Source organism: Parasteatoda tepidariorum, chromosome 3 (genome assembly GCF_043381705.1).
Source record: "Parasteatoda tepidariorum isolate YZ-2023 chromosome 3, CAS_Ptep_4.0, whole genome shotgun sequence".
Lineage (NCBI taxonomy): Eukaryota > Metazoa > Arthropoda > Arachnida > Araneae > Theridiidae > Parasteatoda > Parasteatoda tepidariorum.
This window is the reverse complement of record NC_092206.1, coordinates 31,535,048-31,555,016: the sequence shown is the minus strand read 5'-3', so window position 1 is coordinate 31,555,016 and position 19,969 is coordinate 31,535,048. Positions and strand designations below refer to the sequence as shown.

Below are 19,969 nucleotides of genomic sequence, written 5' to 3'. Positions count from 1 at the left end.
ACATACATTATTAATACAAATACATTTTGTGGCGATGAGGCAACCACAAGCACTTCCACTGGTTCAAGAGGNAAAGTATTTTTTTGGCGTCAGCTCTACGTCAACTTTCTGCTGACGTCCAGATAAGGCGCTAGTTCTAAGAAACCAGGCCTTGAGCTAACAAATCAATATTTTGTTGGCGTCAGCGGGCCGTTGACGTCCCGCTGACGCTCAGATAAGGCGCTTGTCCTAAGGAACCAGACCTTGAGCAATTAACATCTAGAACACTTTTCAGAAGAACACAATATACTTATAAAAAAAAGGCATAACATACTCAGAAAATAAAGGTTTTACTTTTTTTTTTATGGTACATTTCAATCAAATTATTTTTTCTCTTGTAAAATAATGGATGTGGAAATTTTTAAAGTAACTTAGAAATAAATGAAATATTTGAAGTATTTTATTGTATGCATTTTTCTTTAATTTATTAAAAGCAATTAATTATGATGTTCTTAAATAAATTTAGAAAACATTTACAATTTCAGACCATCTGTATGTATACAGCTGATCCTTATACCCATTTGAGTGTAAAAGGGGTTCTTTAAATCTTGTTTTTAATTTATAATTTTAGAATTGTTTTCAAAAATAAAGTAAAAGCAGTATCTACATTTGCGGTCGCAGATTAATTTTCAAACAAAGAAGAAAATAAGCTTTTCGGAACCTGATGAATCATCATTGAGGAAAGCAGGATTAAATTTAAACCTGATATGTTCCAAACATTTGCCCTTCACATACTCCAGGTTTTCTTTAGCAATCTAACAGGTTTCATTGTTTTAAAATTTCGTATTAATGATTTTTCAGGTTTTCATAATGCAGAGCTGCCATCTAGTGATGGAATAAGTAAATCAAGCATATTTGAAATGAAAATAGAAGGGAGTAAAAAAAGAAAATTTAATTTTGGAAGGGATGAATTTTTGTGTCCTTGATAAATGAAGTCATTTGAGAATTTTTTAGAATTTAAAACAAGAATTTACTGACATTGTTAAAAAGTTAGAAAACAATTGTTCATATATTCAGATGAGCAAATATTTCCGAAATAAAAAAAGACTATTGATGTTTACGTTTTATAGAACGTAATATATTAACATTTATACTATGTTTTCAAATTTAATTAGTTAAAAACAAATAAGATGAATATGTAAAATTAACATATTAATAATTTTTACTTACCACAACAGATTAGATATCTATTCCATGCTGCAAAATTTCAGTACGTGAAATTAACAAGCCATCGGCCATCACAAATATGAGCATGATCACTGGTGATTTAACAGATAGAAAAAGTCGCCACGATGATTGAAAAAGGTAACCCATTTTTCGTTGCCACCGGAAAGATGGGACCTTCACTTCTTCTTATGGGTTCCTTATATCTATGAAACTCGTGAATCATATAACTGCTTGAGTTGAGATGTTTTATATATAATTCAAATTAATATAATTAGTTAATTTCACTAGATTTAATTATTTTTCCTCAATCTTTTTATAAATTTTCGCTTTCGAAACTTTTTTAAAATTTAATGAATAATAGTATTAACTTATCAAACTATAATCTAACCGTAACTGTAACCATAGTACATCATTCAAGATAAATCACGCAAAATTTGAAAACAGTTGTAGGCCGTCTGCTATGTTGTCAGAAGATTTTAATGCTTTTATTAAGGAGAAAGTTAATGTATAAGAATTATATTATATTTTGCAAATATGGGGGATTTCTTAGATTTAATTCAGAGTCATTTGGACGCTCTGAAATTTGCTCAAGACTCTGATTCGATCTCTGAAAAAGAAGTTTCTATCTTAGAGACAATACAGAAACTTCATGATGATTATTTAAACTTTGATTTAAAAGAACAGGAAAGGGGTAAAATACTTTTTCAAAAATGAAAACTAATTTGCTCCACATATACCACTAATATTTCTTTCTGTAGTTTATTTGTCAGATATTCTCTATTTTTTGATTTAAATTCTAATAATGCATTTTAACAGGTAGATTATTTGTCTAAGACGTAATATGCTACTTATATGTACTTGGAGTCCTGTGATTTTTTCTATTGTAATTGAAGATAAAGGAGAAAATTATTTAGAATCTCTGCCTCAAAATAAAAGAATTTTACATTCTTGTGACTTTCTAATAAGGGTTATATTATTAAAGATTTAAATTTTATCTAACAAAAGGTAAATGTAGACTTAATAACTATCAAAGATTTGATACATAATTACAGTTTTGACGGGAGGACATTTCTGCATCTGAAAGTGATAGGGAGATATTTTAGTATCATAATCAGTCCCGCAAACTGATCTCCAAGGTGCTAAATAGATTTTAAACATACAAATTTTTTTACAATAAAAAATGTAAATATTTGCTAAGAAAGGACTATGAATTATACCTTTCGAGTTACTCCCTTTCTATGATGTTTTTTTTTTAGTTTCTCACGTGTTGCTACCCGGAAGTTACCATGACTTGACGATTATTCTGCCACCACTCACAATACGGAAGTCTCCCCAGTGATAGTGCCATCTGCACTAAAGAACTTGTATTTACAACTAATTAGAAAAATATGTGTTGTGCTTTGTCTAGATACGAATATGGTTATGTATATTACTTTTAGAGACTGCTGCATTCAGTCTCTACTTCATTCATTTCTATATCACTGCTAGGAGGCATTTCCGTATCGAGATCTGCCTCACCAACTACAATCGCCAAGGTGCCAGATTGATATTAAACCAGAAATTATTTTTTAAAGGGAACAAAAATTTGTGAGATTTGCCTCGGGTGACTACGAGTTAGAAGATATTTTCATATTGTGATCTGTCGCCCTTATTACTGTCAACAAGATACCAAATAGATTTTAAACTTCCAATTTTTTTTTTTAAGAAATATGTATTTGTTTGCTTGGGGATAGCTATGAATTATACCCTTTGAGTTGGGTCGGTCCCTTTCTGTGATGTTTTTTTTTAGTTTCTCTGGGGCCACTGCCCGCAAGTTGCCAAGACTTGGCGATTATTCTGCCACAGAACACGATACTGAAATCTCCCCACGAGTTTTACCTACCCTTCAAGTTCATCCCTTTTTGTGGTGTTTTTTTTAGTGTTGCGTGAACCTCTGCCCGGAAGTTGCCAAGACTTGGTGATTATTCTGACATAGGTCATGATACGGAAATTTCCCTGTTAGCTTTCATGTAATTGAAGGAAAAAATCATGTAGCTCAATTTTTAATAATACACAATGTTATCGTTATGAAAAAAAAATATTTTTAACAAGTGTTGTGCAAGCTTATAGGACAAGTGTATACAATAAATTTTTAAGTCATAAGAGAAGCAAAGACACTATTTATTATTTCAAATTATTCCTTTTTTTTAAAAAATTAAGTTACCTTTAAAAGTTTTATCAATTTGATATGTCTGTTTTTCTATTCCTTAGATAATGATTTTCGTTATTTGTTTAGAAACTAATGTAATATGATCTTAAATGATAATTTTTATTTTGATATTGTGATCATTGTGCTATGCATTTAACCTTTCTAATTAATAATGATGAGTTTTTATCCATGTGTTTTGCTAAATTTTCAAATATTACAAAGTGAAGTGTTATGAGATACAGCTGATAAACAATAAATTTTTTAATTCATCACAATCTTGAAAATAATTTTAATGTGTAGCTATAATAGTTTTTTTTAAAAGTTATGTGTATTAATGTATGCATGTTTTGCTATTTTAGAAATTGGTAATGCACGAATTTTCTGCAATGATGGAATTCTTAGTCTTTTAAGAAACCTATTGATAGTGAAAGAGGTAAAATTTTATTATTTAAAGGTATTATAGTTTTGTGGATACAATTGAGTATTTCAACTACCTACCTTACATGCTTATTTTCATACTGATATTTTACTCCATCAGCCTAATTAGTATGTAATAGGCTGATTAATGTTATTAAACTTGAGAAATAATTAAAAGTTGCAGGGATCTGTATTTAATAATGTTTCATTGCTTTGGTTAAAAAGCTTGGGTAGTCCTGCTGTGTGAGCAATGCATTAGAAAGAAAAATCTTGCAATTGTAATTAGTTTGCAGTTAAAGTAGTGTTTGAATATAACATGTTAAAAAATCAGTCTAAGTACTCAGAACTAGTACCAGTGGCTATTCAAAAAAGTTGTTTTTTTTAGATAATTTTTTTCATCTTTGTTATTATTTATTGAGAAGGGAAATTTAAAGCTGATGAGTGAATTTCAAAACAGATTGCAGTTGTAAATTACTATCATTTTCTAACGCAGGTTGTATTATAACAAACAGATAAATTATAAAAGTAAACAGGAAAACTTTTTTTTAGATATTACTCTATTTTATATTTTATAATTAATTGGAAATGTTTTATTTTTCAACTTTTCCCAGGTATTTAGATTGTTTTAGCTCATTTTTTCATTTTAATTTGAAAGATATGTTTCTATAAAACATTTCTTCTGTTTTTAATGATTTAAATAATGACTATAAAGTAAGTGAATTTTTAAATAAAGATAATTATTATTTTTAATAAAAAATAACAATAATTTCTTAAATATTAGTACTTAATAATTCTATTTTTAATTTTAATGCTACTATATTAAAAATCTATGTTTTTTTTTTTTTTTTTAATAGCTGAGAAATGTCAAATTGAATTGTTTTAAGTTGCTGAATGATATCATTGAAAGCAGTGGTTCCATGATAGGAGAATATGGATTTGATATTTTGGTGAGTTCTCATTATGATAAAGGATTGATAAAAGCTTATTATTACTTATTTATTTGTAAAATGTGTTCACCAAAGTAAATTATTTTGAAAATGTATTTGATTTGAATAAAATGTTCATGTTATTAACCGTTTTAAGAGCAGAAACTTTTTTGAACTTTTACCCACATTAAAGGAAACTATTCTAATTTATGTAAGATTTCAATAATTTAATGGGGAAAAAATATCTAAATTTTGTTTTAATAACTAAAAAAAATTTTAAAGCTATTTTTTTAAAAAAATTTTTTAAAAATTAAAGAATAAAATTTTTAATATTTAAATTTTTTTTTAAAAATTTTATTATATAATTATTTGTCTTGATTGAAACTATAATTTAAAAGCAAAACTGTCTATGTGGCGACACTCTATTTGCCTTACACAGAGTAAGTAAGTATGTTTCTAAAGAAGTCTTCGAACACATAGTAAATTTTAAGTAATCTACTGAACTTTCTTGATTACCTAGAAAAGCCTGATGTGTGAATAATTCTGAAAAAAATTAATTTCATGTTGAAGAAAGAATAAAAATTGTTATTCTAAGTGTTGAATAACTTTTACGTCACATGTCTGATGAACTGCAGTTTAAAATATAATAAAATGTTGATTTGAATAAAATGTTCATGTTATTAACCGTTTTAAGAGCAGAGACTTTTTTGAACTTTTACCCAAATTAAAGGAAACTATTCTAATTTATGTAAGATTTCAATAATTTAATGAGGAAAAAATATCTAAATTTTGTTTTAATAACTAAAAAAAATTTTAAAGCTATTTTTTTAAAAAAATTTTTTAAAAATTAAAGAATAAAATTTTTAATATTTAAATTTTTTTTTAAAAATTTTATTATATAATTATTTGTCTTGATTGAAACTATAATTTAAAAGCAAAACTGTCTATGTGGCGACACTCTATTTGCCTTACACAGAGTAAGTAAGTATGTTTCTAAAGAAGTCTTCGAACACATAGTAAATTTTAAGTGATCTATTGAACTTTCTTGATTACCAAGAAAAGCCTGATGTGTGAATAATTCTGAAAAAAATTAATTTCATGTTGAAGGAAGAATAAAAATTGTTATTCTAAGTGTTGAATAACTTTTACGACACATGTCTGATGAACTGCAGTTTAAAATATAAATATATGTTAAATCTGTATACAATATGATCAAACTGTGCACTAACTTGATTTTTATGTAAAAAAAAGTTGAGCTTTGAAAAGGTATTAACATTAGAATTTTACATTGTTTGCAAAAAAGTAGCAGAATGTCCCATAAAAGCAACATTATACATTCTTAATTAGGGACCTTAGTAAAAATTGGTCATTAATTCTTGCATCTATTTCTATGATTCATGTCAATTAAGGTTTTACAAATTACTGTAGAACCGTAACCTCCTTCATTCTAATCCTTTTGTTAACCAAAGTTGATTCCAAAGTGTTTTTCAGGTGCTCATATAGTTATTTTCTTTTAAATTTCAATAGTATGCTATGATAATACACCAAGTTTTCAAAATAAAATACACTTTTTGTACTCCATGACTATACATGAGACAGATCATTTTATGTAAATATCAAATAAATGTTTTGCTATTCAGTTGCTTTGGTTCTGTAAAAGAAATTACAATAATTAAGATACTATTGTAATTTCTGTTGTTCTAATCCGTCCTTTCATTCTTACTAGTGTAATTTAGCTAAAAGTAAATGTTTTATGTTATGTGTGATAGTTTTGTAAAATATTGCAGTGCATGTGGAATCAGGAAAAAGCCTTATGGAGGTTTATCAACCTCCATAAGGCTTTTTCCTGATTAATTGAATGAAATTAATTTCAAAAATCAATGAGATAAGCTTACGATTCATAATTAGATGCCGATCTATGCAAATGAGTTATTTAAAGACATAATGAAAGAGTTCTGTTATCTAGGGAAATTGTATGAGAGAAGAATTAAGTTTATATTTCTCTTATACTATTAAAAATGATGTTAGTTTTTGGTATTAAATTTAAATATATTACACTGTTGAAAAGAAAAGAATTTAAATAATGAGTTTGTTGATGAAAGAAGATTAAGAAATGATGTTAGCTATGTAATCCATATAAGGTTTTGTGCCAATGCGTAGTTTAATCAAAGTATTGCTGTAATTGAAATAAAACTGAAATTTCTTATTTAACTTACAAATATATTTAAATTAATTCATTCAGGTTACACATAACTTATGAAAAAAATGTGTTTCGATAAATTTATTTATTGACTTTTATTTGCTTAGTTTTAAACTCGTGCATCATTTATTAATTTATGCTTTTTATTAGTATTTTACTTACCAAAAAGTAAATCTTTGTGAAAGTATATTATTTGATAGATTTAGAATTATAACATTATTATTATTTTTTTTAAATGGTAGGAAGTCTGCAAAAAGTATATGAAACAACGTGATGCTACAGCAGAAGTGAAAAAGGCTAGCATGATAACAATATCAAAGGTAAAATTAGTTTCGTTACATTATGTATTTATAGTTTGAAAACAGTTTGTTAAAAATTAATCTTTCATTTTTTATGTTTGTATGTATTTTCTTCTTCTTTTTTTGCTTTTTAATTAACATTAATAAAAATACTTGATAATTATAGAAGGTCTGCTTTCTTAGTTTTGAAATTAATTTTTCCTTTTTAAATTATTGGTAATGATCTTGATTTTCCTTGGCAGTATGCTTTATAAAATATTTCCACATAGGCTGATGGATAATAATTAAATTTCAGGGTGAGATCCAGAGAACAGCTTGCAAAATGTGTATAATATACATAAATAACCATTTTATTATTGGGATCTAAATCACCCAGACAACTATTTGAATTTTGTACGCCAATTTCTTTTAAAGAATAAAGAATTGAAATATCGTAACTGGATATGAAAATTATTGATAACCTGCTATTTTGTTAATGAAAAATACATCATTTATATGGCTCATGTTGTGTGTGCTCAGCAAAAGAAACAGAATACGTTTCTTTAAAGAAATTACCCAAGATTAATTTCTTAACAAAATGGGTAATTTGTATCTTTTATGTAAAGTTACATGATTGTAGATCCAAGAAAACTATTATATTTCACGGATAGTAAACTCCTAATTATTCATTCTGAGTTTATCCACGGTAGATTTTCCGCTTTTGGGTTTATTCAAGTTCTGATTGTTTTGAAAGATTGTGATGTCAAATGCTATAATAAATTCTTATTAAACTGTACTGTTTATTTGCTCATAATCTATTCTGTATCAATATATATTATCTCCATGATTCTGTCATACAAAAATTTTTTGATGTGAAATTGTATTTGAGGTAAAGATTTAAATTGGATGAAATGAGTTTGCTTATTTTTTTTATTAGTATTGTAGTTAAAAACACGAATTATAATCAGTGAAGAGTTGTTCCAAAAACTGTAAAACATATACATGGGCATTTTGTGGATTAACCGCAAAATTATCCAACTGTATTGTCTGAACATTTGATTCCTCCGATAGTGAAGAGTTTACTATGTTTTATCTATAATTGGTTTTAATTTTGTGTGGCTGGAAATCATATTTATATTAGAATAAACTTACAGATTTTGTATATTATCTTTTGCATTTAAAAAAAAATATTTTTAAAATTGAACTCAGTAAATAGATTAATCTAATGTTAAAAATTTTTACTGCAAGTATTAAATTTTTAGAATATCTAAGTGCAACTCTTTTCACTGGTCTGTTGGATGGTTAATATGCTTTTAAGTAACAATTTTATTTTATGTTTATGTATTTAAGATAGAAAACTCATAAAACTTTATACCCTCTTTTTCATCAAATACTAAAAAAGAAAAATAATTAATTTAATTTTGTATCATATATGTTTTTTTTAATCACTTTTTAAGCTTTTTAATTTTTGAAAATTTTGTAGATTTTAGAAACTTGTCATGGTTATAATGGAGAAAAGAGAATTGATGTAAAGTCTCTTATTGAAGATTTGTTTTTTCAACTCACTACGGGGGCAAAATTGTCTCCTAAAGGTATCCTCCTTTTTTCTTTTAAATACTTTTAATATGTATTGTAATTTTTTTTATTCCCTTATTACTTCAAATAACAATAGTATAAAAATTATGAGAACCTTAATTATGCATAAGCTCAATTATTCAGGTGAAAAAATCCTACTTCTTTATTTTGAGGATAGTATTGATATCATTGGGCAAACTAAACAAGCTGTTGCTAATGTCTTTGTTTTTTTAATGTTTTTGTTGCTTTAGAAAGCAGCTAAGATGATAGATTTAACCAATAATAGAAGTGAAACTAAATTTATGATTTAATCAAATAAAACTATTATAATACTAAACTGCTATTATAAATCCTTTGAAAATTAATAACTATACTTTTAAAACTGTTATTCACTTTAAATATGTGTGCACAATGATATTAAAGAGTAATGACATAAGAATTGAAATAAGAATAAATAAATTATCTCCGTCCAATAAATGTTTCTATAATGGCTTTAGAAACTAACTTATATCAGAATTTAAGAAAACAAAAGAATTTTGCTTGATCTGCCGAACTTTACGAAATAAATACTGGATGCTTCATAAAGTTGAAGAGAACCTGTTAATGAGTAAGGGAAAAATATTAAAATATTTGATCCAATAAAATATGTAAAATGTCTTACATAATAAAGTATACCTAACAATGTCAAAATAGTATAATTATCTCACATTAGATAGTTAGATCACTTAAATAGATATGATGATGTATATTCAGTAAAGATAAAAACCTTATTAAGAATGTACACTCTTTTGGGGGCTGGAGGATGTTGAAAAAGCATTAAAGCAGATAGGAGTAATATGAAATAAAATATTACTCCTATGTGGAAAACATGTGCTTAACATATATGGGCATAATACATATATGGTATAATATGGCCTAATATTGTCTGGTGGAGAGACAGCCTTGGTCAAGCCTTGACACAGTGCTCAAGAAGAAGAAATATAAAAATTGTGTTTAAATAATGTAATACTTGGTGACCATGAAAACTTGAGACTTTGCTTAAATTATTGTTGTTGTTGTTGCTTATCCCCTTGGTCTAGAGCCCTAGACCAAGTTCAGAAGATCATGTCGCATCAGCAAGTCATAGACAGTCTCTCCATCACTCATCAGTTGCTTCACAGAGGCACCAATGCAATCCAAAAGATGAGATGGAGAAGTGATGGGCCGAGCAATGACAATAGGCATAAGTCTTTTCTTTCACTCTGAAGGTCAAACACTTTATTTTGCCGGTCGTAAGTCTTGACAAAGCTGTTTGAGCAAATCTAGGACAAGTGCACTGCAGGTATAATCTGGGGTTAAATTATTGTTAAATCAACATGTAAATTACTGTTAAATGTAAAAATATGTAATATTTTGTGATGGTTGTAAACAAGGATATACTGGAAGAACAGAAAAAAGTATCCTGATTCCTACCTATAAAAGATCTAATAATTTAATATATATATATTTTTTATTAATTGTAAAATTTTTTATTTAATTCTAAAATTTTTTATTTTGTTATATTTTGTGTTCTGTAATTTTTTCTATTCTTTTTAAAGTTAGTTAAAAGTAAAAATTATACATGTAGCATCATTTCATGCTGCTGCATTGCTCCACGTTTTGACATGAAATTCCAAAGTCACCCAAAAATCATTAAAAAATGAATACACATATGTGGTGTTTGTATTTTGTAAAATGGTTTATTTTATATATCAACTAATTATATTAATTATTGTTTCTATTTTGTAAAGTTTCTTTAGTTTGATCTATGGTCATTTTATGATCTATCTGAAATTTGGAAAAAGACTCTTGCAATTACCAGCAACTTTTATGCTTTATTAGAGGTTAAAAACAAAAGAAACAATGAAATTTAATCTAAAATTTTTCCGAATATTGTTCAATTTTTTTCCTCTTAGACAGTTTTGACTGTTAAATTCGATTTGGAACATAAATATTTTGATTAAAAAGTTCTAAATTATGTTACCATTTCTATATCTACTGATAGAACTTTATTGTTCATGCGTTAATTATAGTTAAACTGTGTTATAAAACAAATTTGTGTAAGTTTTTTAGTTGTATTATGACATTAAAAAAAGTAGCAAAATTAGTAACATATAAATAAGCCCAAGCTTATGATACATTTTCCATTTTTACTGCTGAACTTTATTTTTTACTTGTGTATTATTTTAGGAGCAGTAAAATAAAACAAATTTGTTTAAGATTTGAGGTATATTCGAACAAATTAACAACACAGTAAAAATATCAGTAACATACTAAAAAGTTCAAACTTATAATATATTTTTCTTTGTATTGACAGAACTTTATTTTTTATTAGTGTAAGAATTTAAAAATTGTATATTATTTTTTTTTTTTAAATTTGAGTTGTAGTATAACATATAAAAAAGTTTGATGTAGAACAAGTTAAAATTTATATGTTTGCAATGTAATGCTTTTGAACCTCATTAATTAATTTTTTCCCTCTCTAGCTAAGGAAGAAGTTTTATGCCTCATAGGAATCATTGCTCACTATTATCCTGAAGATTTTATTCCTTATCAAGAAAGAGTTTTGTCTATGTTTTTACAAGAGCTTAAATCTCAAGTTAGTGTATAATTATTTAATGAATCTATTTAAAAACTCTTGCTTTGTCTTATTAAAAATTTATCGCTAATATTTCGATTTATTTTAGATGAGTGCAAAAGTAAAAGCTTTTAATGTTAGCACAGTTGCTGGTTGTCTGTTGGGATTGAAGGAGTATCTTTATAATTTTTCTGTTATGTGTTCTGAAGGTATGTTTCAAGCTTTGCATATTTTAATTCTCAAAGTTATTTTGTATGAAAATAAACTTTGGGGTTAAATACCAACTGTCAGTAAAGTTTTTTTATTCTACAGATTTTTAAATTTTAGAATACACTCTTTTTCATAATATATTCATGTTTTTATTGTTCGACATATTTACTTATAAAATTTAATGTCAGACCTTGCCATCTGAATTATTAAGGTATGATTTATAGAGACAAGCAAACTGCCATTTGTGCAGGATTATTCTTAATTCCCTACTACAGTTAAATAAATAAGCAAAAAATGAATGCTACAAAAACAAACCTTGTATTAACAAATCAAGTTTTGTATACAACTCTTACAGGTGTTCTATGTTTGAGCTCTTGATCACATTAATGAAGTAGTTCAGTTTTTGCCAGGCTCTTATTTAACAAGTAATTATCAATGGTATTGACAGATCGGTGACCCTTATATGCAGTTTTGTTTAATCCAGCAAAAGGAGTAAAGAAACAATGTCTTTCTCATAGCCTTTACAATAAAAAGTCCCATATGTAGTCAATACTGTAGTACTGGGTTGAATGGAGTCTGGCAGGAATTTAACTAATGTTTGATGAGTGCTGAGCTGTGTGACCAAAGGTTTACACATAGAACACCTATAAAGGCTGAAAATAATAAATACTGCTGGTAGTGGTAAGTAAAGGATTTTAACTTGCATTGTAGTAAAGCATGCGTGTGTGTTGTACTATGAAACTCTTAGTTGGTCTGAGTTAAGTTTCATTTAGCCATAAAAAGGTGATAATTTCTGTTTGTAGTGATCAAAAAACCCTTAAAACTTGTAATGTCATCAGAGTTAAAACTACATTAAAAAACTGATACTTTTAGTTTAAATTTATGTTGAAAATAATTTCTGTTTGGAGATATGATGATTCTGTTTTTAGTCGCCAGGAGGAGAAAAAGTTTACTATCTCATTCAGCACAAACCTTTAGTTAAAATTTTAGTATTCTAGCTAGTTGTAAATTCGTTGGAATTTTATGTGATGCCAAATTCCTTTTGGGGATAATATTATGATTAATTTTGCGTGTAAAGCAGTAGAAAACAGGAAAAAATTGTCACTGTAAGAAAATAATTGAAACATGTATTTTCATGAAGCAATCAAAATTTTGATTGTCAGTTCCCTTTGATGATAATATCACAATAAATACCGTTTTTATCGGGCTTGAAACTATTGAAACTTATATATTGTAATTAAGCACAGAGCTCATGTAAAGATTGATAGCTAGTTGGAAGTTTTCAAAATTTTGATTGCAAGGTTTCATTATTATAAATACGAAAGCTAGTCAGTAAAAATGTATTAATAATAATAAAATTTTTAGTATAAGATATTAATATTTTCTTGTAAATTGTAAAACTTGTATAAGAGATTATGTAATTTAAACATTTTCTTAATTGCATGTCTTTAGGCATTAAAGCTTTATTAATTTTTAGTCTGTCTACTTTTAGAAAATGTAATTTGAATAGAGTTTTTAAAAAATGTAGTTTGAATGAAATATTTTGTTTTTATTTGTATAGAGAATACTATGACATTTATGAAGCCTGATTATACGAAACTAGGTATTGCAACATCACTTTGAAAAATATTCTTTTTTTGGCCGGAGAAAAATATTGCCTCATTTTTATGAGATTTAATGTATTTATTTATCCATATTTTGTTCTAACCTTTTTTAAAAATTAATATTCTGGATTAACTTTTTTAAAATCTATGAATTCATTGCTTTAAAAATGTATTTAAATGAATTTTTTTTTCTTTCAGACACTGAAAACTCTTATTTTATTTTTGACACCGCACGAAAGCTTATTTCAAACACTGAGAAATTTTCTTCAAAGTCATCAGCTATAACAAGAGGTATTTAATTAAAGTTATACTCATTTTTAATATTTTGTACATGGCAGTGATACTACTTTTAAATCAACGATACTCAAAATATTAAAAGTCCTGCAGTGGATTGATCGTTGAGACACGGCTCCCAGCAGATCACCGAAGTCAAGCATCACTGGCTATGGTCAGTGTGCGGGTGGGTGACCACTTGGATCAGTCTGCGTAGGGACCGAGGGTGTGCGGTATTGGTCCTCGTTAAACTGTGCTACCGTAAAGTGCTCGACTTCGCGCGCAGGTCGTCGGGCTACCGAAGCGGGGGTGCCATCCCCTCCGCAGAGGATCAAAATTGTGATGGCATGTCTTCGGATCATCCTCCGGGATGTTTCCCAGACCGTCGCCAATAGTCTATTGTGCAGCTCTAGTGTGACATAAATTAACAACAACAACAAAAAAGAAATATTTAAAATAATTAACATTACTTTAATTTTGGCAGCACCCGTGTTGAAGCAAAAATGCAGAACGTGTATATTCTTGTATAGTCTCAGAGTTCACTGTGTATATTCTCAGAGTTCATTTTTTCCCCATTTGCTTCTGTTATATGTAGATTAATTGCTTTGTATGGCATTTTTTTAAAAGTTAATAATTTTATAAGGAGATGGAGAGAGAGAGCTATTTCTAATAAATTATGCAAATTGCATAATTTTTTTTCAATTTATCTCAACTTTGAGTATCAACAATTCAAAGAAATTTTTTAATTCTGTTAAATAAATGTTCTACAAAATTTAAATCACACACATCAAAGACAAGTGAAAAAAAACCGTCTCATGCATTTATATTCATATCTACAAATATTACAAGAATTTACGCATGCATTTTTCTCTCACTGTGACGTTGCCAATTGTTTGAAAATTTGGATTAAGGTCCTATTCAGGAAAGAGTTACATTGATTAACAAGTTAAGGTTTTAAGTTGTATAAAAAAACTGGAAACTAGTTAATTGTAATTTACTAGTTTCCAGTTTCTTTTATACAACTTAATGATAATTTTCATAAATATAAATACATTTAATTAATAATGCTTTAAAACTGAGGAACTAATGTGAAAAGAAAACTGGATTTTCAACTTTGGAAATTTCTCTCAGCGAAATCTCTTGGATACATCAATGTTTTAATTTCCTCAATTTTCAAAATACAAGTATAAAATTTTGTTGCAATAGGAATATTTTCTAGAAAGCTTAAAAGTTATAATAACTTCTTGTTGAAAAAGTTTCTATAAAACTATTTATTTTTTATTATTCATAGCATGAATATTTCTAATGGTTTTGAGATTATAACTTATAAAGCAAGTAATGTTAGAAATTTCATATGATTAATTTATTTTCCAATAATAATATTTTGGACGTGTATTGTATTTTTTAAAGAATCTTAAATGAAAGTAACTTCTTTGCAGCTGAGCAGTGCCGAATTAGGTTTTACTTGCATGCTTTATTTTATTTTTATCTTATGATGATAAAAGTTAAGGGTGGGTATTTATGAAAATTATCCAGTATTTTGGGAGTTTTTCAAAAATTTCTTACCATGTGCATAGTGGTTGCAATGTTGGTATTGCTATAAGGGTTACAATGCTATTCTATATATTTTGAAATTTGACTATATTAATATTTTAAAATTTGTAAAAATTACTGCTTATCTTTAAAATGTTTATGATAGGGTGGATTTCAAATTTGAGGCAATTTTGTTGTCAGGCAAAAGAATATTTTTTATTACAGAATTTTATACCCTGTTGGCTTAAATGTTAGAGATTTCTGGAATTAAATGTGATAAAGCTTTATTACATATAATATTATAGTGATTTATCTAACACTTCATTTTCTATAAATTTTTAAGAAAGAGCAACCATAGAAAATAATTTGTCCTAAACAAAAAAGTAAAATTTCTTTTTTATTTTTTACCAATATCTAATATATGAAATAGCTTCACTTAAGCTTTCTTTTTTTTTACTTCATTAATGTGTGGTTTTTCTTTTAGCTGGTCTTCAGTTGTTAGCAGCTCATGCTATTCAATTTAATGATTTTATTTTTGAAGATTGCATTGATTTATATGAAGTTTTATTACAATGGGTGAAACATCATAACAGAGAGATGCAAAAACTGGGAAAAGAAGCTGTTGTAGCTGTACTGAAAGTTGTGAGTTATCATATTATGTATATATAAATTATATAAAAATAATATATAAAGGTGTTATATATTATATAAAAACTTTTAAATTTTTTTGATGCTGTTATATTTATAACATTTTCTGATGTTTAATAATGTTTATTAACCACAAGATCATTGGCATTGCAAGCTGAGTGTATTTGCTGAGTTTGGGTATGTTAAAATCAATGTATTAATCAATTCATTGTGTTAAAATAATTTATACCTTAATAATTAGTTCTTAAATTTGACCTTAATTAATAATTCAGTCAATACTCAGAGTGATGATCTCTTTGTCAAAATAAAAGTTTACTTTATAATGTGAGATTAATAAATCATCATAATTCATAAAAAATACTGTACACATTACTCATATTAAAAAAATCACTACCCTTGACTACTTAGTATAAAAGTCTATGACAGATCAGTAGGCCGAATCTTCCTTCATTCGAAGGGAATTTGTGATGTTTCAGATTTAAATGGTAACATGGCAAGAAAATAATGGCTTGAACTTATTTCCTTCCTTCAGTCGATATTTCTCATTGTCAATGGAGGTATTTTGTTTTGATTTGTGTGGAGACATGCCTGAACTGTGTGGAGTATAACAACGTGTCTATGGAATAAAAAATGGTACTTTATGTATCATTATAATGGAGAGATCATTGTAATAGAAAATCGTATCAAAGAGTGTTGGCTGTATAAGATCACTTGAAATGGTTGCCTAGAATTTGTATTCTGTTTTTTTTTTATGCATTTCAATTTGCTTCTCAACAATTTTTTCTTTGCCTTTGACTATTCCTTTGTATAATTTGTGAAAAATAATAAAATAACTTATTTCTGTATTATGAGAAGACAATCTTCAACTGTGACCAATATAAAAAAATTCTGGAATGATGATACAGAAACAAATTGTAAGCAAGGATGCGGGAGAAAAATTCAAGTTAATATGAGAAGAGCAGAAGAAAATTCTTCAAAGCAAGGTTTTATCTCATATTTCAGCAATTAGGAAATATAAAAAGCTAATTTTTCCTTCAACATGTAGAAAAAATTTCTGGATTCAGGGCAACTAAATGATGATACAGAAGTGTAGAGAAGTTTTGAGTTGTCAAGGTAAGAACTGAAAAAAAAATTTAAAAACAAAGGTATTAATATATTAATAGAATTTCTGAAACTCAGGGTGAAATTGACGTTTGGCTGCATGTGATATATATTCTTTTACTTCAGTTTATTTGTATTTTTATTTTTTGAAGTACTTTATAATATAGTTTATTCTTTTTTAGATATCTGAAATGATGATGTCCCAATATGATGAAAGAAAGGACGTTTGTGCTAATATCTTCAAGGTTATTATTATTTTAACGATCATTTATTTAACTGAAGGAATTAAAATATATTTTAAATTATAAATATATATTTTAAATTGTAAATATATTATATAATTACAGTATTTTATGAATTGCTTTCGGGATATTTTTCTGGACAAGAGTACTACTTCTAAGGAGTTGCAGATAGCTGTGATGGGATATGGTCTCTTTGCTGGTGTAAGTGAATTTTGATTCTTACTGGCTTATTCCTTCACATTATTTTATAAGGAAGAAGTTGATATTTCTTTTGTCGGTTTGGCAGCTAGTAACTGACTTAGCATGAACCACAATGTAATAAANATTGTAAACAAGGATCCGGGAAAAAAATTCAAGTTAGCATGAGAAGAGCGGAAGAAAGTTCTTCAAAGCAAGGTTTTCGCTTATATTTCAGCAATTAGGAAATATGAAAAGCTAATTTTTCCTTCAACATGTAGAAAAAATTTCAGGATTTAGGGCAACTGAATGATACAGAATTGTAGAGAAGTTTTGAGTTGTCAAGGTAAGAACTGAAAAAAATAATTCAAAACAAAGGTATCAATATATTAAAAGAATTTCTGAAACTTAGGGTGAAATTGACGTATGACTGCATGTGATGTTTTCTTTCACTTCAGTTCATTTGTATTATTATTTTATTTTTTGAAGTACTTTGTAATATAGTTGATTCTTTTTTAGACATCTGAAATGATGATGTCTCAATATGATGAAAGAAAGGACGTTTGCTCTAATATCTTCAAGGTTATTATTATTATTTTAGCGATCATTTATTTAAATGGAGGAATTCAAAAATATATTTTAAATTACAAATATATTATATAATTACAGTATTTTATGAATTGCTTTCGGGATATTTTTCTGGACAAGAGTACTACTTCTAAGGAGTTGCAGATAGCTGTGATGGGATATGGTCTCTTTGCTGGTGTAAGTGAATTTTGATTCTTACTGGCTTATTCCTTCACATTATTTTATAAGGAAGAAGTTGATATTTCTTTTGTCGGTTTGGCAGCTAGTAACTGACTTAGCATGAACCACAATGTAATAAAACTTGTATGAGCACTATTATGTTTTAGTTTTCATGGATTTATAAAAAATAGATATTACCTTAAATGTTCTTTTGGAAAGGGATTTTATTTATTCCCGTAAATATGCTGTAATATTGTAAGTATCAGGTATTTGATTCATTCAGGTACTCTCTTTATCTGCTTTATTTTTAATAACTAGAATCTTTATTTTATTTTTATTTTGCATCATGATAAGTTTATAACGCCATTTCATTATTTTTTACTGTTAATATTGTGAAGCTGCTACTTTTTTTGTGTGTTTTTTAAGCATTGTCATTTATTTCTGTTTTAGCCTTGCAAATTATGTCTGAGTGAGGTTCAAGTGAAGAAAATGTTGCAGAATGTTATCCAAAAAAGTGAACATGAATTTTTTAGGTGAAATAAATACTTTATCTGACACTTTTAAAGTTTATTTTAATAAAATGCACTTTTAACACCAATTTTATTTTACTTTCCTTAACTGATTACTAAAATACATTTTTAGGGGTTTGGATTAGCTTTAAAAGTTTATGTATAATTTATCACGGTATGAACTGCATATGATTTTCGAAATAAAGCAAAATGAGCGGAAAAGTACAGCCCAAATTTATAGTAGGCCATAGAAGAAAACTGCTCTTGTTTGACTAGAATGCTGTTAACTTATTTAACAGTTAGTTTAGTAGCTACAGAAATTTCTGTCAAACTTGTAAGGAAAAAATACAGCTTTATACAGTTAAATCCAGCATTAATTGCACCCTCATTTTCCAATGCCCACATGTTAAGATCATTTCTTATTTCAGTTAATAAGTGATAAATTTTCTCTATTTTTCTACTAGTGATTGACTGTGAATTGACAAATTTTCATCATGTGGACAGATATGATGTGTGTTAATTCAAATTTTCAAATTTCTTTAACATATCCCTGTGAAGATGAAACATTTTAATTTATTACTAATTACTATCATACATTTTTATGTATGAGTAACTTCCTAAACTATAGTATAATAATTTATTTTGGTTTATTTTTAGTGGTGGGAAAGATATTGATGATAAAATAGTAGGTCTGAATTACTATATTGAAGCATTATCTTCCATTGTGTCTGTTACAGAATGTGTGAGTATTCTTCACTTTAAATTAATACCATACTATATATTATAACTACAATATAAATTAAAAATGATAATTATTATTTCAAAAGGTAATTATCATTAAAATAAATCAGATCTCTATCATTTGTTTACACCTAATACGAAGTAAAATTATAAATTATTCTAGGCATTTTCTGCCAATTTAAAATGTGTTTTTTTTTTCAGATGACAGATAATATCCTGATTTCACTGGAAAAGTTAGTTGTATTTCAAATTGATAAGTTTCCAAAAGTTCCTACTGCATATAACTTTATTGTATCTAAAGCTATTATTAGAATGTTTCTAGCTGTTTTGCCTAAACGAGATATGTTCATAGGATTTTTATCACAGATAGGTAAGATTCTAATGTATGGAGTTAAACAGTTCTGGTGTAAAATTTCTGTAGCCTTATATGTAAATAGCCGGATTTTGTATCCGGATTTTACTATGGGATACTCAATCTCTTTCTGAAAGAAATGTTCTTAAGTTAAAAGTCTTGTTTTTCATTCTGTGTTTTTTTTCTCCCATTTACCATATTATTTTAAACAATTAATATTCTTATGAAACTTTTGAATATGATACTAAGTAAAAGGATAAGTGTATTTAATTAGTTTTATTTTAAAATGATTTGAAAATTAAAAAATAAAATTTTTTAAAACTGAAATCTTATGACAACAATGGCAATATAATCAAAGTAAAATATGTTATTTTAGATGTGTTTAATCTACAGCTATAGTATCATAAACTGGAATGATTTATGTTTGGTTTACTTTTTTCAATTCC

The 19,969-nt window shown here is 27.1% G+C and overlaps 1 protein-coding gene across 2 annotated transcripts in view; it reads left to right on the top strand.

The window, feature by feature from the left end:
* Positions 1–1,626: 1,626 nt before the first annotated feature.
* Positions 1,627–19,969, top strand: part of LOC107455055 (DNA-dependent protein kinase catalytic subunit) — a 137,262-nt gene continuing 118,919 nt past the window's right edge. For both annotated transcript variants that reach the window (XM_043042865.2, XM_043042867.2), the window contains exons 1-14: positions 1,627–1,897; positions 3,754–3,827; positions 4,666–4,758; positions 7,180–7,257; positions 8,699–8,807; positions 11,295–11,407; positions 11,496–11,595; positions 13,399–13,491; positions 15,491–15,648; positions 17,694–17,756; positions 17,844–17,939; positions 18,372–18,454; positions 19,088–19,172; positions 19,373–19,541. In XM_043042865.2, coding sequence (XP_042898799.1) covers positions 1,741–1,897; positions 3,754–3,827; positions 4,666–4,758; positions 7,180–7,257; positions 8,699–8,807; positions 11,295–11,407; positions 11,496–11,595; positions 13,399–13,491; positions 15,491–15,648; positions 17,694–17,756; positions 17,844–17,939; positions 18,372–18,454; positions 19,088–19,172; positions 19,373–19,541 — 1,471 coding nt within the window. In that variant the 5' untranslated portion in view covers positions 1,627–1,740. The remainder of the gene's footprint in view (positions 1,898–3,753; positions 3,828–4,665; positions 4,759–7,179; positions 7,258–8,698; positions 8,808–11,294; positions 11,408–11,495; positions 11,596–13,398; positions 13,492–15,490; positions 15,649–17,693; positions 17,757–17,843; positions 17,940–18,371; positions 18,455–19,087; positions 19,173–19,372; positions 19,542–19,969) is intronic.